This window comes from Acyrthosiphon pisum, chromosome A1 (assembly GCF_005508785.2).
Source record: "Acyrthosiphon pisum isolate AL4f chromosome A1, pea_aphid_22Mar2018_4r6ur, whole genome shotgun sequence".
Classification (NCBI taxonomy): Eukaryota; Metazoa; Arthropoda; class Insecta; order Hemiptera; family Aphididae; genus Acyrthosiphon; species Acyrthosiphon pisum.
Window position 1 is genome coordinate 40,469,537 of NC_042494.1, and position 19,447 is coordinate 40,488,983.

General features: G+C 28.2%; 1 protein-coding gene across 26 annotated transcripts in view; it reads left to right on the forward strand.

The window, feature by feature from the left end:
- LOC100160310 (titin) overlaps window positions 1–19,447 on the forward strand; it is a 159,967-nt gene that overhangs the window by 76,422 nt on the left and 64,098 nt on the right. For 25 of the 26 annotated variants that reach the window (XM_029487044.1, XM_029487057.1, XM_029487050.1 and 22 more), the window contains 8 exons: window positions 4,030–4,134; window positions 4,198–4,380; window positions 4,447–4,570; window positions 4,637–4,691; window positions 7,649–7,933; window positions 8,356–8,695; window positions 8,952–9,017; window positions 10,208–18,061. In XM_029487044.1, the coding sequence (XP_029342904.1) occupies window positions 4,030–4,134; window positions 4,198–4,380; window positions 4,447–4,570; window positions 4,637–4,691; window positions 7,649–7,933; window positions 8,356–8,695; window positions 8,952–9,017; window positions 10,208–18,061 (9,012 nt within the window). The remainder of the gene's footprint in view (window positions 1–4,029; window positions 4,135–4,197; window positions 4,381–4,446; window positions 4,571–4,636; window positions 4,692–7,648; window positions 7,934–8,355; window positions 8,696–8,951; window positions 9,018–10,207; window positions 18,062–19,447) is intronic. The other variant, XM_029487058.1, reaches the window with a different exon arrangement.

Here is a 19,447-nt window from a genome sequence, read left to right on the forward strand (position 1 = left end):
TCAAAACTAACAGCACACTATTGAAACTTGTGAACGACAATTTTGCCATGTCGTGCGTGTGTAAGACGGAGACAACAAATGTATGGGTAGCGTCCTCTTAACAACAACATTTATTATTTAGTTAAATAATTTGTTCATAAGTATATTCAAAATTTATATTCAGCCAAATTTACCCTAATAATTTCTCTTTTTGGGCAGTTTTTTTCGGTTACCGTTTGATTTTGATGTTATTTTCTATATATGAACACACTGTATACAAAATTTAAATTATTACATTTTAGTTTCTTAGTTACTACAGCATAAATAGTGACACGGGGCAAAAAAAGATAAATTGTATCAAAAGTGGTGTAGCTAAATTGCCTATCCAAAACGCCACGTAACTATATTTTTTGATTCTGACAATAATTAATATAATATTAACATAGTCAAGAATCATTTTACAATAAATTACTAATTTTCTCGTCAATAAGTGGATTTTAAATTGAATGTGAGAAAACCTATGGTTTTCCGTATTTCTCTAACACATGTCAAATGAAACTTACCGATTAATCCTAAAATAAAGCAATATGAATTCTGAAAACCAGTTTGAATTTGTCGTAAAGTCTACCTAAGATATTCTTTCCTCTTTTTTGTATATTTCAATTTTACTCGAAAAATTATTACAACAAAAGTAAATACCGGTAAGTGGGTAAAGCTCTGCGTAAAAATGCCGGATTTTTCCTTTATTTTTTTTTGTTTTTCCCGGCGGTTTTGAACATTACTGTAAATTTTTAATTTTGATCTCGAATGAAAATATTGAATTCACATCGGAAAAAATACTGAAATTGAAAATTGAAGCAATATTTTAAAGCATTATCGTTTACAGACTCTTCAAACACACACACACACACACACACACACACATCATTGTAAAATCAATACATTCATCGCTCTGCCCAGAATCTAAAATGTCTAATTTTAATTTTTTAAGAATTAAAATCAAAACTAAAAAAAAAAGTGGGAAAAAACCATCTCAATTAGATTTAACAGCATATTTAAAACTGTATTCAGATTTATTATCACATGACAATTTTATTGAGTATTGACACATCAATTGGTAAGGTTGGAATAAAAACTTGTCTGATTTCTTATCGTCTTGAGCATGTGTTAGAAACCGTCATTTCCAATCCTCTTATCTTATACTTGGAATAGTACCAGGTAGGCATAATTCAGTTGGAACGAATAATTTGTAGTCGATTAAAATTTTATTTTATATAATAGTGGTGTATATGATACAATACTACGGCCTAATTATTATTTATCAAAATACATTTATTATTAAAGTCAAATCAATAATGTTATAAGCATAGTTTAACACATTAATGACAAGGTAGTGATCGTGTATAGATCTTACCTATATGATGTGAAGTTAACCGCAACATTTAGGTATATAGGTAAAATATGGTAAATCAATACATTTTAAAATAATGAACTATATTTATTCGATTTCTTAACCTTTTTAAAACCTTAAACAAATATCTAAGTACATGTACTTCAGTAGTGTAATAGTTCTAAAAATTAAATATTATATTAGTACTTACAGTGTAATTCCCAGGGAAAAAACAAATTAAATTGTATGTATTTAAACTATTCTGCGTAAAAAAAACGTAAAAAAAACGTAAAAAAAACGTAATATATACTCTTATAATAAATTATTGAGCGTACTAAACTTAATCTGCCACGGAATCACTTGTTTTACTAAGATTAGATAAATATAATATAATCATCAAATTTAACATTCTGAGCGAGCAATGAATGTATTGATTTTTCGATGATGAGTGTCTTTTTTTGTGTAACTCAAAAACTTGTAATTTTAGATTCTGAGCATGGCGAGGAATCTAGTGGTTTTACAACGGTGTTAATTTTTTTAAAATTTTTTTTTTTATCCTGTATAAAAAATTTCTACCAGAAGGAGTTCTTTGATTTCAACATATTGTATCTTATATTTTAGAAAATTGGATCAAGATGGTACTTTAAACAGGTCATTTTTCGATTTTCTCAATAGTTATTTAATGCCACGGGAAAAACCACCAAAAAATTACAAAAAACTGTTAAAAATGGAATTTTGATTTCTAACGCATTGGTTATTACCATAGAAACGTAATAAAAATAAAAAAGCGGGTAAGTAGGTGTCGCTCTGCTGTACAGTAGGTTACAAGTGGGTGAATGTATTATGAATTGTATTAAACTTGAATTCAATAATATAATATCATTGTATAAGAAAAACGATTCTGAGTGGAGACGATTTGTCAGTCTGGATATATTTTATATTTTCATTATTTAATATATCCTGTAAGTTGAATCAATATTATAATATTATATTTTTTGTTAGTTTCTATGGTGATAAGCAAAGCGTTAGAAATTAAAATCCCATTATTAGCGGTTTTTCGTGATTTGTCGGTGGTTTTTCCCGTGGCATTAAATAACTATAGAGAAAATTGAAAAATAACCTCTCTAAAGTACCATCTTGATCCAATTTTCTAAAATATAATGTACTATAAAATGTTGAAATCGAAGCACTCATTCTAGTAGAAATTGCGTATACCTACAGTATGTAAAAAAAAAAAAATACCATTGTAAAACCACTAGCTTCCTCGCTCCGCTCAGAATTTAAAATAACGATTTTAGATATTTTGTTGTAATTTATAATATTAATTCAACTTACAGGCTGTAATAAACTATAATAACAATATAAAATATCCCGACTGACAAACCTTTTCCGCTCAGAATCGTTTTTCGTATACAATGATATGATATCATTGAATTAAAATACAATCCATTATACAGTGACCCACTTGTAACCTACTGTACAGCAGAGTGACATCCACTTACCTGCTTTTTTTATAAAATGTTTGACTTTTTTGAGTTATTTATAGACATTTGACATTTTTGTTTTTTGTTTTCTATTAATATCAACATCGATATTTTTTGCTCTTATCAAAAAGTTTAAATTCTTAATTCAAGGTTCTTCATAAGTTATTATTAAAGCTATTTAAAATGATTAAAAGTACTAGGGCATGATTTTATAATTTATATTTTATAAGTATTTGAATTTCAAATTTTAATCAAATAGGTATACTTAGAATATAGTAATTGTTTTTCGTATGCACTGATTTATTATTTAATTTAAATTTAGCACATACATTACTGTGACTGACACTATGACTAGGTACTGACACTCAAAATAATTTAAATACTATCCATATAAAAATGAAAAGAATAATACTTGATTCCTTATAATTTATACTATGGTATAGATATATAAGATGATAACAAATATTACCATTTGCATTTTTTTTTTTGTGAAATCGTAATACAATTGATTTAAATCCAATCAAACGTAGTTTTAATTTAAACGTATTTTTTGTATTATAAGTACTGAGTGATTCTTTCAAAAATCAATGATTGTATCAAAAAGTATTAACATTTATTTAATATATAATATGTTGTTTTATGTATATAATATTACAATTATTAAATATAGTACTTTAAAATAAATTATGAAAACAATGCATTTCTATAACTAATTCTTAGTATCTGAGGATTTTTAATTTTTACGTCTCAAAAGTACTAACTAGATTCACTTTCCTACTAGATAATATTATATTAAAATTGAAAATCCAATCATTTTTTCATCTATAAATTGAGTACACAAAAAACACAAAAAAAATATCTTTGTAAAATCAGTAAATTCATCGCCCTGGTCAGAATCTAAAAATTATTATGGATAAACAGTGGTTTATTTTAGGAATGTTTTTGACAAAATCGATTTTGCTTGTTTTGTCATAAATCAATAATAAATTAATATTTTGTTCTCTTAAATGTTTTTTTTAACATACCTCATACTAATATCCTTGTCCAGATTATTCTTATATTTTACATCGACTTACAAGAAGATGGTAAGCTCCATAAAAAATGTTATATATAACAGAAATTAGAATAAATAAAGTTTAATATTTGTATTATTTATTAAAATAATTTCTTTTACAGCTTTCCAGAGTCTACCAAGCTTTGTAAACGAATTAAAAGACGAGCGAGCCGTTGAAAACGAAACGATTGTGTTCGAATGTCAATTTTCAGGAAATCCTACTCCCGGTTTGATTACATAGCCCCGTCATATTATATAAGACAAATTCTTATAACTTATTTTGATTTTAGTGATTATATGGTATCACGATGATAAAATTGTCAGAAACTCACCTAATGTTCAAGTTAAAATCACTGACACAAAAACTACATTAACTATTAAGAGAGTAACAAAGGAAGATGAAGGTGTCTATATTTGCAAAGCGAACAGCAATTTAGGAGAAGCTAAAAATAAATCAAAACTTTATGTTAAAAGTATTAACGATTAAAAAAAAACATTAAGGAATATAATAACTGAATTTACTTTATAATTAAACATAGAACACGGGGACGAAACATTCACAGCTACCGAAGATGAATTAGAAGAAAAAGAAGTGGAAGAAGTAAAGAAGACGAAAAAGACTAAAAAGAAGGCTACAAAAAAGAAACATAAAAAAGAATCTGAGTAAGTGTTGAAAGTATTAAAATAAGCTAAACATGAAATACCTATAATTCATAATATATATTATAGATTATTTGATGAAACGGAAACAAAAGAATCACTTCGTATTACTACTTCAAAAATGGTAATTATAACATTTTTTTTATTGAATCAATACAATTTTTATAATGTTCATTTCAGTACCTATCGAATAAGTAATACCTTATAAATTAGGTATAATCTACCGTGGGTATAATACTATAATCTATAATTAATATATATTTTTTTATTTTTTTCTGAAGTGAGATGTATATTACGAATAATATTTTTAGGTTTTATGCGTTTATTATTATCAAGTACCTACCTGAATTCGTTTTTCGATCTCTAGGATCTACTAAATTAGTCGTTCAATATTCATCTTATAGGTAAATTTTTTTTATGGGATTTTATTTTTCTATAAATTATACCCATATTATGTCTATATAATAAAGAAATATTAAATATATATTCATACTGCAGCTTTATAATTGTATTACGATGTTGATGTTGTTCGGGAATAAATGAATCTGAGATGGGCATTCAATATGCGGCGGATAGTAACTTTTTTTTCATACGTGATCCAATAATTAACGAATTAAATTAGTATTATTAATATAAGTTGAGCGACACTTGAATAACTGGTTCAAACTATTTTATAAAATTTCCTTGAATCGTCGAAATCGGTTGAGTATATTTTAATGGTTCTATAAGCTTCAGGAAATATGCTTGGCTTTTATATATTATAGTACCTATATTATTTTTTATTTTATTATACTATAGCTGTTTAAATATTATGTGTGCAATATTTGGTGCAAATTGGTCAAAATATTTGGATTTGAATGTTATGCATCATTTAGATATAACCCGACTAATAATATTATCTGTATTAGCCGACTATCAATTCAAATTGATCTATATATCGTTTCTGTTTTGTTTCATATTCTCAATGGTTTTCTGTCAAAATAGGCCGTGTATTTTTTATTATATAAACCTCAACTTTGCTTCTAATTAATATATAAAAATGTACTCAATTTTACATTTATATTGAATAGTCTATAATATGTTATTATCATAAATGACAAAATATAACACAATACAGAAACCAACCATGATACCTAGTTTATTACATTTAGGTCCCCAATAGCAACTCTATAAAATATAAGCAAAACGAATTATAAATAAATATGCTCAACATTTCTAATTCAGCATATTTTCTGATAAGACAGTGAATGTAGGTAATTAATACTTTGGGTGGTCAAAATTAAGATATTCTAAGTGGTTTTCAAATACGTCGGGAAAACAAAAAATTAATTAAGAAAAAATGGGAAATTTAACGCAAAACCATTTTTTGACAAAATTGATCTTGTTTTTTGGTGTAATTCAAAAACTAATAATCATAGATAATTTAAATTTTCACAAAGACATTTCTCTACATGATATAATTTTATATATTTTTTTATTCTTTTTGAGATATTTATACCCATAAGAAATCATTTTACAATTATTGTCGATAAATAAATTTTCACTCGATGAAAAAACTTGGTTTTTTTTATACAAGGTTCCCTCATAAGTTGTTTTAAATGCAGTTAAAGTATTTTAAAGATACATTGCCAAGATTTATATAAGCATTTAGAGTTTTAATGTTAACCACGTCAATCAAAATCACGAAAATTAGCAAATTATTTTGTAGTTAAAAATTTATAAAATATTCAAGTTTTATAGTTATGGATAAAGAATTTAAACTACGATTTCTTATAAAAAGTTCCCACACAGCATTTGGAAAATGATAATATTTTGTGAATACTTTGGAGTTCTTGAATAATGAATATTTGACTAATAATATTGTATAAATATTTTATTCTCATGATAACAAAATATTGGTAATATAGTTCCACAAAAATGTTGACTTAATATTTTAATAAGGTTTTGTTAATGTTTTTTACAGAATATTTTTCAAATGTGAACTTCTTGGTCAAAAAATATAAATAAAATATTTCCATATTTTTACCCAAAGTTTTCAAATATTTTTACAATTATATTGTTTTCCTGAAAATATTTTTACCATAGTTGGGAAATATTAAAATGCTGTGTGGGATAATGTTATAATAATATTATTAAACAAAAAATTGCTGTCTGGGTTCATTCTTTATCCATAAAATCTGAAAAATAAATAAACCAAGTTTTTTTGAAATGTTTTCAGTTCAAATTTGGGCAAAATTAGATTTTTAAACAATAAGACTAACAATTTTAGTATTTTGTTGTAATTTAAAACGTTAGTCGTGGGTACCTGATACTTTCAAAGTATATCATTATATTTTATACTCATGATGATACGTTTTCAAATGCTATGTTTTTGGCAAAAATGAATTCTTAGAGAATATTAATTATTACTTTATAATAACTATGATATCAAAAAATGTACTTAGTAACAAAGGCTAACAGACGATTTTGCTCAAAATCGATTTTCGTATGCAATGATTTATATTGTTGAATTAAAATTTAACACATCAATTACAGTTTTCCCCGTGACATTAAACGATAGGTACCCAATTTTCTATATATTTATATACTAGATACATTCATACATTTATAAATTATATAAATTGTGTGTTAATCAATTTAGCAATTTCTCTGCTTGTTATATTGGATCGAATACCTATAGATTATTTTTAGAAGCTATTGGTGTGTATAAATATTCATTAAATTGAGAAATGTATTATGATTATAAGTGTGTAGCATATATTATGTATGCAATACAAATAGAATTTGATGAAATATTAACTCCTATTTTACATACCCTATCGAGTGGCATATTTCCTTTTAAATCGTTTTGACTAATCTGGAACCGTGCTTTAAGCTCAAAATTGACGAAATGAGAGCCATCTAAAATTCAGTCATAAATATAGTTAGTTATAACGTTCAGACATATATAGAGTTAGTTTAATCCAATAATTAATCCATTAATAAATGAACCTCAATTGTTATGTATTGTATGAGCGGTGAAATTTGACATTAATTTCAAAAATATTATATTAATAGGTATGTCAAATGTCATGTTCGCAGGTGGAGGAAAAACCATCTTTACCGGAACACGAACCGTTGTCTACGTCAGAAACGGTTTCGGATGAGACTGTCAAGGAAGTTCGCGGACCCGAACATGTTCGCCCAAAAACGTCCGAAGAACCAGCGCTGTTTACAGCACTCAAGGTCCGGAAGCCCGCGGTAGTCCATGAAGTTGACCAAGTGTTGGATCAAGTTGAACTGGCTGAGTTTGGACCGGCTGAATGGCCATTACGGGAATTGGCCACCATCGATATACTCACCCGACACGGCATATCAACGGAACAGGTAATCGGAAATCGCAATGCTTGTATACAACCATACTAGTTGTACCTAAAAAAAAATTGAAATCATGTTAAACAGTTAAAATGATTTTCCATTAAGTTGATTAGGTTGATTTAGTTTTTTTTGTAAGTTACGCGACGAGTTACTTATTTTTGCAGTTACATACAATGGCTTTTAATTTAATACATTTATTTTCTGTATATTTCTATATTAATATTTTAAACTTAAATGATTTTGTGTAGAACTAGAAATTAAATTTAAATATTTTAAATGATGTTCCTATTTATAATGTTATCCTAAGTACGTCTTCATACTATTTTCAGCTCAATGTTTGAATATACATAATATAACATATAAATTAAACTATTATTTTTAATTTTAACTTTTACTTTAATCTATCAATATGGCGTGTTTTTCTGTGCTAGGTGTTCGAAGAATACACGTCGGGTCAGTTCCCTGCATTGAGGACCGCGCCCGCTCAGTCAGCAATGGTGCATCTCATCGAACGTGAAGGATACACATCTTTGGTGGCTGACGTATTCACTAAAGAATCGACCATACCTGAAACCGTCAACGAAGTGTTTAAGGCATTTATGACAATGATTGAGTTGAAACATAGCACACTGGAAGAGATCATTACTTACTTGACGCCAGAAGACTTCCAAACCAGCACCTGGGATTTCGAGCACGCATCTCAAATGACTACAGACGATACGATCACCGATACAGCTGATATCAGCGAGTCTGTAAACATATTAGTGAATGGTACATTTAATAATATATATTTTTCAAATCGATATTTATGGTGTAGAATTTTACCCGATACAATAAAAATATATTAATTCAAAACATGTTTTATATTTTTTGTTAAATCATTTCTGAAATTCGTATTTATTAAAAAAAAAAATAGTTGTTATATTAAATTTAAATTTCAATATAAATATTTATCATATTATATTATTTTTATATTATTTAAATTCTTTTAATTTATTTCGTAATATTATGTTTGTTTTCTTTTTAGAAGTTAAAAAGAAAACGCGATCTACAAAGAAATTAGTAAAAACGAGCGAAGAGACTTTGTCAATCGGTATGTATATTATTGTTATAACATTTCAATATTTTTAATTGGAACACAATAGTTAAAAATTATATTTAAAAAAAAAAAAATTGTTCGTTCCATTATATAAATCATGTTATACACCATAATACATAATATACACAATATGTTATAATGTACACCTATTATTAATATTGTACATCGCATATAGCTTCAATAATATTTCAGCTTCAGTCAACTATTTATATTATGATTTTAAATAGCTCTTACCATTAAATATAAATGCAGCTTATTTTAATGCTACTTTATGACAGTATTTTGATTAATGATAATTAGTGATATATAAATCCTAATTATACTAACGGTAAGTCTACTTCTTTTGTTTTTAACTAAGAGAATGATCCTATTGTACTATAATTATAGATGCAATTTATTTCATACTAATAATAATTTGTATTTATTTAACAAAATAACGTGCTAATATAAAATTAACTATTCATTTGAACATCTATTTTAAATTACCTAACATATTTTATTTCTTAATAACTGGTGCACCTTAAATTGTGTTATTAACATACAAAAGAGAGCAAAAGGATAATTGTTTTGGTTTTGCTAACAATAAAATAACTAAGCACTGTGTCTACTACGTATACTTTACATTTCTAATTATTGTATTAAAAGATGTTTTATAATATATTTTTCTCATTAATTTTAATAATGGAAACATAAAATGCGTGCTTTTGTGAGTACCTCATATCATTAATTCGATTTAAAATATTCCATATTAATATTTTATTACCTAAAAAAAACCATCATAGAACTTAATATATATTAAAATAAGTTTTTACCATATTAAGTATTTATGATTTTCTTTGGCTATATTTTATGAATGACTAAAATATTGTAAGTTTAAATATAATATATTATAGTTGGTACATAATGAATTTAAAATGATTATAAAATGTAATGAATAAATAAATACATACATTATATTATTTTTAAAGAAAATGTGCTCAAGGTATTGGTGATGAAATGCTCTCTTTTTGTCTTTGTGTTTGTTGTTTATTATGCTATTTTCTATAATGACGCTTCTTCGGTATTTTCTTCGACTATCTCTCTTATCTTCTGCGTTTTTGTTTTTTATATTGGATTGTTTATACCTTGATGTTAAATCAAATTATTTCCATATTTATTTGATGACTTCTTTGGTTTATCCACAGACAATGAACAAGTACAGAACATACTGGATGATAGAAGTGTTAAAATTACTGAAATCATGGATAATAGTAATGTGACAATTGAAGTACCAGAAGATAGACTAATCAAAACGGAAAAAATAATACAACAAAAAAAGAAGATGGATGATATAACTGTCAGCGAAGATGAGGAAAAAGAAGAAATTATCACAGCTAAAACAAAAACAGTAAAAAGAATTAAAGTAAAACGATCAATCACTGGTGAAGAAATTATTCCTGAAGAAACTACATACGAATTTGATGTAGAAAAGTATCCTGCTATTTGTCCAACTGTTCTGAAAACATCAAAAACTTTAAACGAAACAATCGCTCAGCAAGAAGCTGTAGAGTTGTCAACTGATTATAATAATGTACCGGAAAAAGCACAGATTAGAATAATAACACGAAATGTCGCGGAAAGCATAATAACAAAAGACGAAGAAAAGGAAGAAAACCGAAAAGAAACCTTAGAAACTAAAAAACATAAAGCAAATTCTGTTTTTGAATTTAATGAAAGTTTTTCAACAGATAACCCTGAAACTCAATCGCCTCTTGAAGACATTTGTAAAACGTTTGAGTTTATACCATGTTTAGCGATAAAAGATATTATACCCAAAGAAAGTATAAATATTATTGAAATTTATCCTAATCAAAGCTTAGGTAAAGGAACTGAGTACAATACACAAAATGAGAAAGCTAAGGTAACTGTAATTTCACATTCACAAAAAGTAGTCACAGAATTGATTGCCTCTACAAAAGAAGGTGAAATTATACAAAAATGTATGCCACAGAAAAAAAAAGCTACACAAGATTATGTTGAACACGAGAGTATTAATGTTGTGGAAGTGAATGAAGCACACACTGAAAATCAATTACAAGACGTATTTAAACCAACACCAGTGAAATCTTCAGTTAAATATCCACTTAACGAACAATTAGTTGTCAGTGAATTACATTCAGAAATTCAACCAGAAAATTACTATCCAGAAATAATTGTGCCCACTGAAATCGCCAAAGAATTAATAGTACCATCAAACAATGCTATAACGACATGCCAAGTAGAATTTTCGGAAAAAGAAGAAAAGTATAATCGATTAAAACCACCTATTGAATATAAAGCAGATATTTCAATTATTCCTGAAAAATATATCGAAGTCAGTGAGTCTAACATACAAGAAAAAGAAACTAAATTAGAAAAACAACAAATACCAGAGAAGTCATTCGCAATTTCTGATATAATTGTACAGTCAAGCATAATTGTAAATTCAATTAATCAAGAAGAAAATGAAGAAAAATTCAATACTCATATACCTCAATCCCATACTGCAAAACTGTCAATAAACAACGCAAATAAAGTTTGTAGTTCGTCAATAATAGAAACTAATGAAGCAGAATCTGATTTAAAAATTCTGATCGTACCAGAAATGAAACAAATTGAAAGCTCCGTTTTTGGTTTAGAAGTGCTGGATGTAACTGAGATTATACCTAACGAGACAGAATCCAATTTTACATCAGAATCAGTATTAGAATTATTACCAGATACTAGTTTTACCGAAAATAATTCATGCATTGTCACTGAAACTACAGCTGATGATTATTCAACAGATTTATTAACAAATTTGAATTACAAATCGTATGAGGTCGAACCAACATTTGAAGAATTAGAAGCCAAACAAATATCTCAGATTGATGTACAAGAAAATGACATTCCATTAGATGAAACACCTCAACCAATGTCAGTTAAACCAGAAACAAAGTTTTCCCCAATTCAAAGTATAACTGTAGAACAAACAATTTTGGGAGAACAAGAGCAGTTATTGTTATTGAAAATACAACCAGAGTTGCATAATACTGTAAGTGTGCCATCTCATTCTCTCCAAGCTGTAGTTATTGAAGAAATTACACCGGAAAATTGTGTCACAAACCTAGAAAGCACGTATAAAGACAATAATCGACACGCTTCTAAAAAAGCACACATTAACTTTGTAGATGACCAATGTATTATTGTAAAGGAAATTTCTGCTTATGAGTCGGAATCTAATTTATCACTGGATAGTAAACCTGAAAATGTACGGGCAGTACCAGTGTTTTCCGGTCACGATGTGGCTGAAACAATAGAAATAATTTCAAATGATGCAGTTGAAAAATTAAATATAGAAAAATGTAAAAACAATAAGGCAATACTAAAACACATACCGTATGAAGCATTTATGTCAGAAGTCACATCTGTAATTGAGTTAGAAGATATTTTACTAAATAAAGAAAAGAAACAACCAAAAATTGTAAACATTACAATTGACGAAGTAATTGGGGTAAATATTACAGAACAGCCTGTTTACGAAAAAGAAAAAATGTCGTCTGAACAAAAAGTTTTTAAAGCTAAAAATGCTATTACTGAATATGTTCCAATTGAGACATTTGATCGCTCGGAAATTGTTACTGGAGATTATACTTTAGATTTGATACAACCGGAAATTTCTAAATTACACGCATATCATCAACCTAGTACATTTGAAAGTGTAATTTTGTACGAAACCAACATATCTGAAAAAGAAAAAGTGATGATAGACGACAAAAAACCATTACCATGTTCAGCAAATACATCGTTAATAGTAGATGAAGCAATAGAGGTTACAGAAATTATTTCTGACAACAAACCAGAAGACATTATTATTTCAATAGTGCCTAAAGAAGAAACAGCTGAAACTAATATTATACCATTTAAACCTCTCGCAGGTCAAGACATCACAACTTGTGAAAATGTGGAGACAGTAACAGATAATAGTCCAAAAACAAGAGTTGCGCATATATCCCAAAAAGCGTTTCATGGTCTACAAACGACTTTAATAATATCAACAGATTCAGAAAATAAGCTATCGGAATTTGTGATGCCGAATTCAAAAAAAGCAGAAACTAATTATACTGAATTGGATATTCCAATTAGTGTAGTTGAAATTTTAACGCAAGATAAAGAGTTAGATTTTAAAGCTAACGAAATACCATCACATACATTGGACAGACAAGAAATTATCTTAGAAGAATGTCGGGTAACGTCAGAAACAATGGTATGCAGTTCTACTAGTGATTTTGATGAATTTATACCACAATCAGTTTATGCTTTGTCTTCTAAAAGCACTCAAATTGCAATTGAATCAATAGAAACCGCTCCTCTTGAAAAAGAAGGTGATTTAATGGATGATAATATACTTTCAGAGAAGCGTGCTGATTTAGCGTATGAAGAAGTAAAGAGCATTCAAATCACTGAACAAGTTCAACTCGACACCAAGCAAAACTTAATAATTGAAAGTATACCTATGGAGAGAAAAAGTAATATTACAATCACAGGACAAGATGCTGCAGAAACATTTCAAACAAAGGTAGAAAGTCCCGTTGAAGAATTAAAAATAGAATTTCCAAAAGAAAAATCTGCTAAAACTATTCAAGCAAAAGAAGTTCATGGCGTTGAAATATCTGAAATAATAACACAAGAGACAGAATCTTCATTAGATGATACTAAACCATACAACAAAAAAACAGTGAATATTTTAGTTGAAGATAATTCAGCAAGTTATATGGTTACTGAAATATTTCCTAATGAAAAAGAAATTCAATTGATAGAACAATCTCAGCCAATTTATCGCCATGCTGAACAAGATATTTTAAGCCACGAAGGACTGCAAGTGAACGAAACAAATATTTCAATTTGTGAAAAGGAGTTAAGTGATTTTGAATATTCAATAAAATTAGGTAATCAAGTAATAGAACCCCTCAAATGTATTGAAATATCCGAAGTAAATGTTCAAGAGCCAGAATATAATTTATTCAAATCAGTTCATCCAAAAATTGAAAATGCCATTCATAGTTTAGAAGAAAATGTAGGACTTATAATAAATTCTATAGAACTTATTGATAAAGAAAATGAGCTTAAAATAGATAAATTGAATACTAAGAATGCAACTAAAGTTTCAAATTTAATTGACTATAGAGTTCCTCAGAAATCTGAAAAAACAACATTGGAGTGCGTTAAACCTTTAAAAGATATAAAAGAAACAGTACAACAAGCATCATCTGAACACATATTATTAGAAGGTATAAGTACAACTGTAGTCAATTTACAAGATAATGAAATGCCATTTGAGCAATCAACTAAATTAAATGAAAAATCTGCCTCTCTAGAATATGAAATGGAACAAACCTTAAATGTAACAGATGTATGTATAGGGGAATCAGAGTCAGATTTAATCCCTACGTCTTTACCAAGAAGCCACATTGCAGTAAGTGATATGTCAGAAACCCAACAAGTTGCATCCAGTTTTGAAATTCTCTCTCAGAATTCCACACATAATTTAAGTGTTCAAACATTGCCATCTATAATTTCTATAATTCCAAAATCTACAGAGAATCATAGCTTTGAAGTTACCGAAACATTGTATCATGAAACTGAAATACCATTCAAATCTACCGAAAATGCATTAAAGACATGCTGTCTTACAATTCAAGTGGATAAAAATATTGTGGTAACAGAAATTGTAACGAACGAATCAGAGAAAACTTTAGATTTAGTTGAACTTAATAAAGGCTCAGAAGCAAATATAGTATTTGATGAAAACCAGACTGTTACAATCGAAGAAATAGAAACGTCTGACGATGTTGCTCCGTTAACTGAAAGTTTGAGTAAACCATTGAGTGCAACGAAACAATTAGAACCACTATTAGGAATTTTGGTTACCGAAGTTAGGTCCGAAGAATCTGAAATTGCGAATGAAAAACAAATCCAACCACTATTAAAACATGTAACGCAAATATTGCCAGAAAATCAAAGTTTGAATGTTACATCCACAAATTTAGTTGAAAAAGAAAGTATACTAAATAAACCTAAGCAAGAAATTCAACAAAATGCACAAACTTCTTTGGTATTCAGTCCAATGAAAGCCGTTCAATTAAAAGAAAATATTATACAAATGAGTTTGAACAATCTAAAAACTACAACGCCCAGTGAAATATTTATAGAATCAACTCAAATTCCTTATGATTCAATTAATCAATTAGAAATTAGACCATTCGAAAAAGAATGTGAATTCAAAGTGACAATAAATCAGAAAAAAGAAGTAGCAAACATTAATGTGGATACCATAAATATACTCGACACAACAGAAATTATAACAGGTGAAAAAGAAACTGTTTATACTCCTTTAACAAAACCAATAACAAGACAAGCTTTTATCGATATAACTGACACTCAACCAGTCAGTAAGGTTTTTGAAGTAAAACCAGAAGATAGTACAAGTGAATTAATAACTCCAAACGTTACCACATGTACAGTGAAACCAGCTCAGGAAATTGTCCATGGTGTTGTGATTTTCGACAATATAGGTCATGATAAAGAGGAGATATTTGAAGGGGAATTTAGACCACCCCTTACAACTGCTAAAATAGTTGTAGAAAATGAAAAAGAGACGAAAACTGTAACTGAAGTTATAACTCAAGAAATGGAAGGACAAGTAAAAAATGTAGAATTGCCATCTACTAAACATGCCCAAATAGAAATAACCTCAGGGAAAGACATAGCAGAGAAAACAGAAATTTTATCAAATACTGCTTTAGGATCATTAAAAGATTTTGTTACCAAATCATCAACTGCTGTTCCAGTACAAGATACATTTGAAAGTATTCAATCTACTATAACTGAAACAGAGGACAAAGAAAATCCATTCTATTCTAATTTAAACTACCAAAAATCTAAAGTGGATATAAATATTGAACAATCAAAAAGCGTAAATATAACTGAAGTGATTGTGGAAGATAAAGAAGGAAAATATATTTCTCCAGAAATACCAACAGCGAAAACTGCTGGGAAATCAATTTTACCAAATGAAGCTGCGAAAGCATCTATTGTATTAGCTAATGAACATTTAAGAACATTAGATAAGTTTAAAATAAAAGAAGAATTGGCTAATATTGTACTCGATACATTTAAAAATATATCTCAAACTGAAACAACTGTACAGGAAAGTGAAAAATATCTTGAACCTATTGAACTACTTTCAAATAAAGCTGAACTTACAATGATACCTAACAATAGCTTAATTATAACTGAAGTAGTAACAGATGATAAAGATGACAATTTACATATCAAAAATGAACAGATACCACAACAAGTTATTACATCTTTATCAAAATTACACGAAGTACCACAAGTATCAGAAATCATTTCATCAAATACAACTAGTGATGTATTTGTTCCTGTAATTAAAAATGATCACGCATTTATTTCACATTCAGAGCTATACAACATGGCGATATCAACTGAGATAAAAACGTTAGAAAAAGAAAAATTGTTTGCACAAAAGCCCAAATTGGACATTTTTAAAGCAGAAATTAAATTAAATGAAGATAAATCACTAAACGTCTTTGAAACTGTCTTAAATGATAAAGAACTGCCATTAACAATAAAAAAACCTTTTGAAAAACAGGCATCATTAACTCAGTCATTATTTGACGTCGTAACAATATCAGAACATATTGTGAATGAATCTGAAATGAATCTCGAATCAATGATAGTACCAGAAGTACAAAAGGTCGATATATCATTTGAAGATAATATTAATGTTCAGGTAACTGAAGCAAATATTGTCGACACAGAAATTGATTTGTTAACACCTATTCAAAATACTGAAATTGCTACGGTTCCTAAATTAATAACACAACCAGTTGCAAATGTTACGGAAATTATAACAAGCATGAATGTTCAAGAACTAACTCAATTGAGTCAACCTGAATATAGCATAGCAAGTGCAAACCATTCAACATTTAAAAGCATTTTACAAACAGAGATTGATATAGCAGAATCAGAAGGTATCTTAGAAAAACCAAGATGTATCAAAGAAAAAGCATCAGTGAAAACCGAAACATTAGAAAACATAATAATAACAGAACCAGAAGTATCTGAAAAAGAGGAACCACTTGAAGAATCAAGGAAAATAGATTTGAGACATGCAGAACTTGTATTAGAAGAAATTAAGTCTAGTATCATTATTTCAAATGTAGCCAGTGAAGATAAAGAAACTGCATTTGCCGAAGGACCGAAACGCAAACATTCGGTAGCAAAAGTTGTTTCGGAAAACTTACAAGTAATCACGAATAGTGAACAAAATGTTTCTGAAAAGGAGGGTACTTTAATTATAGAACTTCCAAAAGATGAAACTGCAAATATATCATTTGAAAATTCTCAGTCCGGAATTATAGTTTCAGATATAATCCCCGAAATTAAAGAAGAAAATTTAAAAATAAAAAACACATCATATTCAACCGCGAAGTTTGTGACGGAAAATTATGAAAGCCTAATACAAAATGAACAAACAGTGAATGAAAAAGAACAATTAAGAAGATCTGAACAAAAACCAGAAATAACTAATGCATCAATCTCCATTGAAAAACCAAATATAGGAGCGGTAGTTTCCGAAGTGATAAGTCATGATAAAGAAATTGATTTTCATAAACCACAAGTAAGAAAAATGTCAAAAGCTTCAATATCAACAGAAGAATTAAAACCTCTAGTAACTACGGAGACACAACTTTTATCGAACATTGAAGAACTAAAAGTACAAAAAATACTTCCCGATAATACAGCTAACGTAAAATTAGAAGAATTTAGACACCTAACCGTACATGAACTAGTCACTAATGAAACGGAATCAAAAATAAAAGAAATAAATCAAATCCAATGCAATATAATGCCAACAGTCAACGAGAAAATGATCTTAGAATCTACTGTAAATCTAAAACAAGAAGCAATAGACCATCACAGAGCATCAATCACTGAAATACCAATGAGCACAGGTAAAAAAATATATATTTTGTATAAATAAGAAATAACGGGATCTATGAAAATCCCATATTCATTCTGTAAATAAAAAAAATAGTAAAAAAAGTTGTTTGTATACTGACAATTCAAAAAAAATTTGCTGTTCTGAAAAAAGACAAAAAGTAGTAATATAATAGCTTGCATCATTACCCACCTCAGGTTAAAGATACATAATGAACTAAAAAGAAATAAATAGCAATGAACATTCAACAATTTCTATACAACATAAAATATAAATAAAATAAACAGAAATATACAATAAAATAAAAACAAAATACAACACAATAACAAAATAAAAACAAAATAACAACAAAATTAATACAAAACATCTAATACTAATCGTCGGTCTAAAAAATTAACGAAATAGATTTACCAAATATGTAATATGTAGAATAATAATGCATTAATATACACACATTTAATAGTTATAAGAAACATACGTGATAATATAAATACATGACACAACCACATAAACACATTTTTAAAAAAAAATTACAGATGATATATTGCCAGCACTAGAGGGACAACAAATAATATCAACGGTGACACAAAAACAACAAAATCACACACAACGAAACACAAATCTATTAGATAAACCTGAAGAAGCTACCCTAATCCCCGAAGAATCTACATCGGTCGATATTAAAACAACAACAGTAATTGAGGGTGGTAAGAAAAAGGTTATTAAAAAGAAAACAATTAAAAAAGTGAAGGATGGAGTGGAAAGAGTAGAAGTAATAGAATCGAAACCTGAGATTACTGAGATTAATGACGAGGAACCTAAGCCATTGCCAGAATTAGAAAACGATAACCGTGAAAAAGCTACCCCTATTACCGACGAATCTACTTCAGTCGATATTAAAACAACAACAGTAATTGAGGGTGGTAAGAAAAAGGTCATTAAAAAGAAAACAATTAAAACTGTAAAAGACGGAGTGGAGAATGTAGAAGTAATAGAATCGAAACCTGAGATTACCGAAATTGTTGACGAGGAACCTAAACCATTGCCGGAATTAGAAACAGATAAACCTGAAGAAGCTACCCCTATTACCGACGAATCTACTTCAGTCGTTATTAAAACAACAACAGTAATTGAGGGTGGTAAGAAAAAGGTTATTAAAAAGAAAACAATTAAAACTGTAAAAGACGGAGTGGAGAATGTAGAAGTAATAGAATCGAAACCTGAGATTACCGAAATTGTTGACGAGGAACCTAAACCATTGCCGGAATTAGAAACAGATAAACCTGAAGAAGCTACCCCTATTACCGACGAATCTACTTCAGTCGATATTAAAACAACAACAGTAATTGAGGGTGGTAAGAAAAAGGTTATTAAAAAGAAAACAATTAAAACTGTAAAA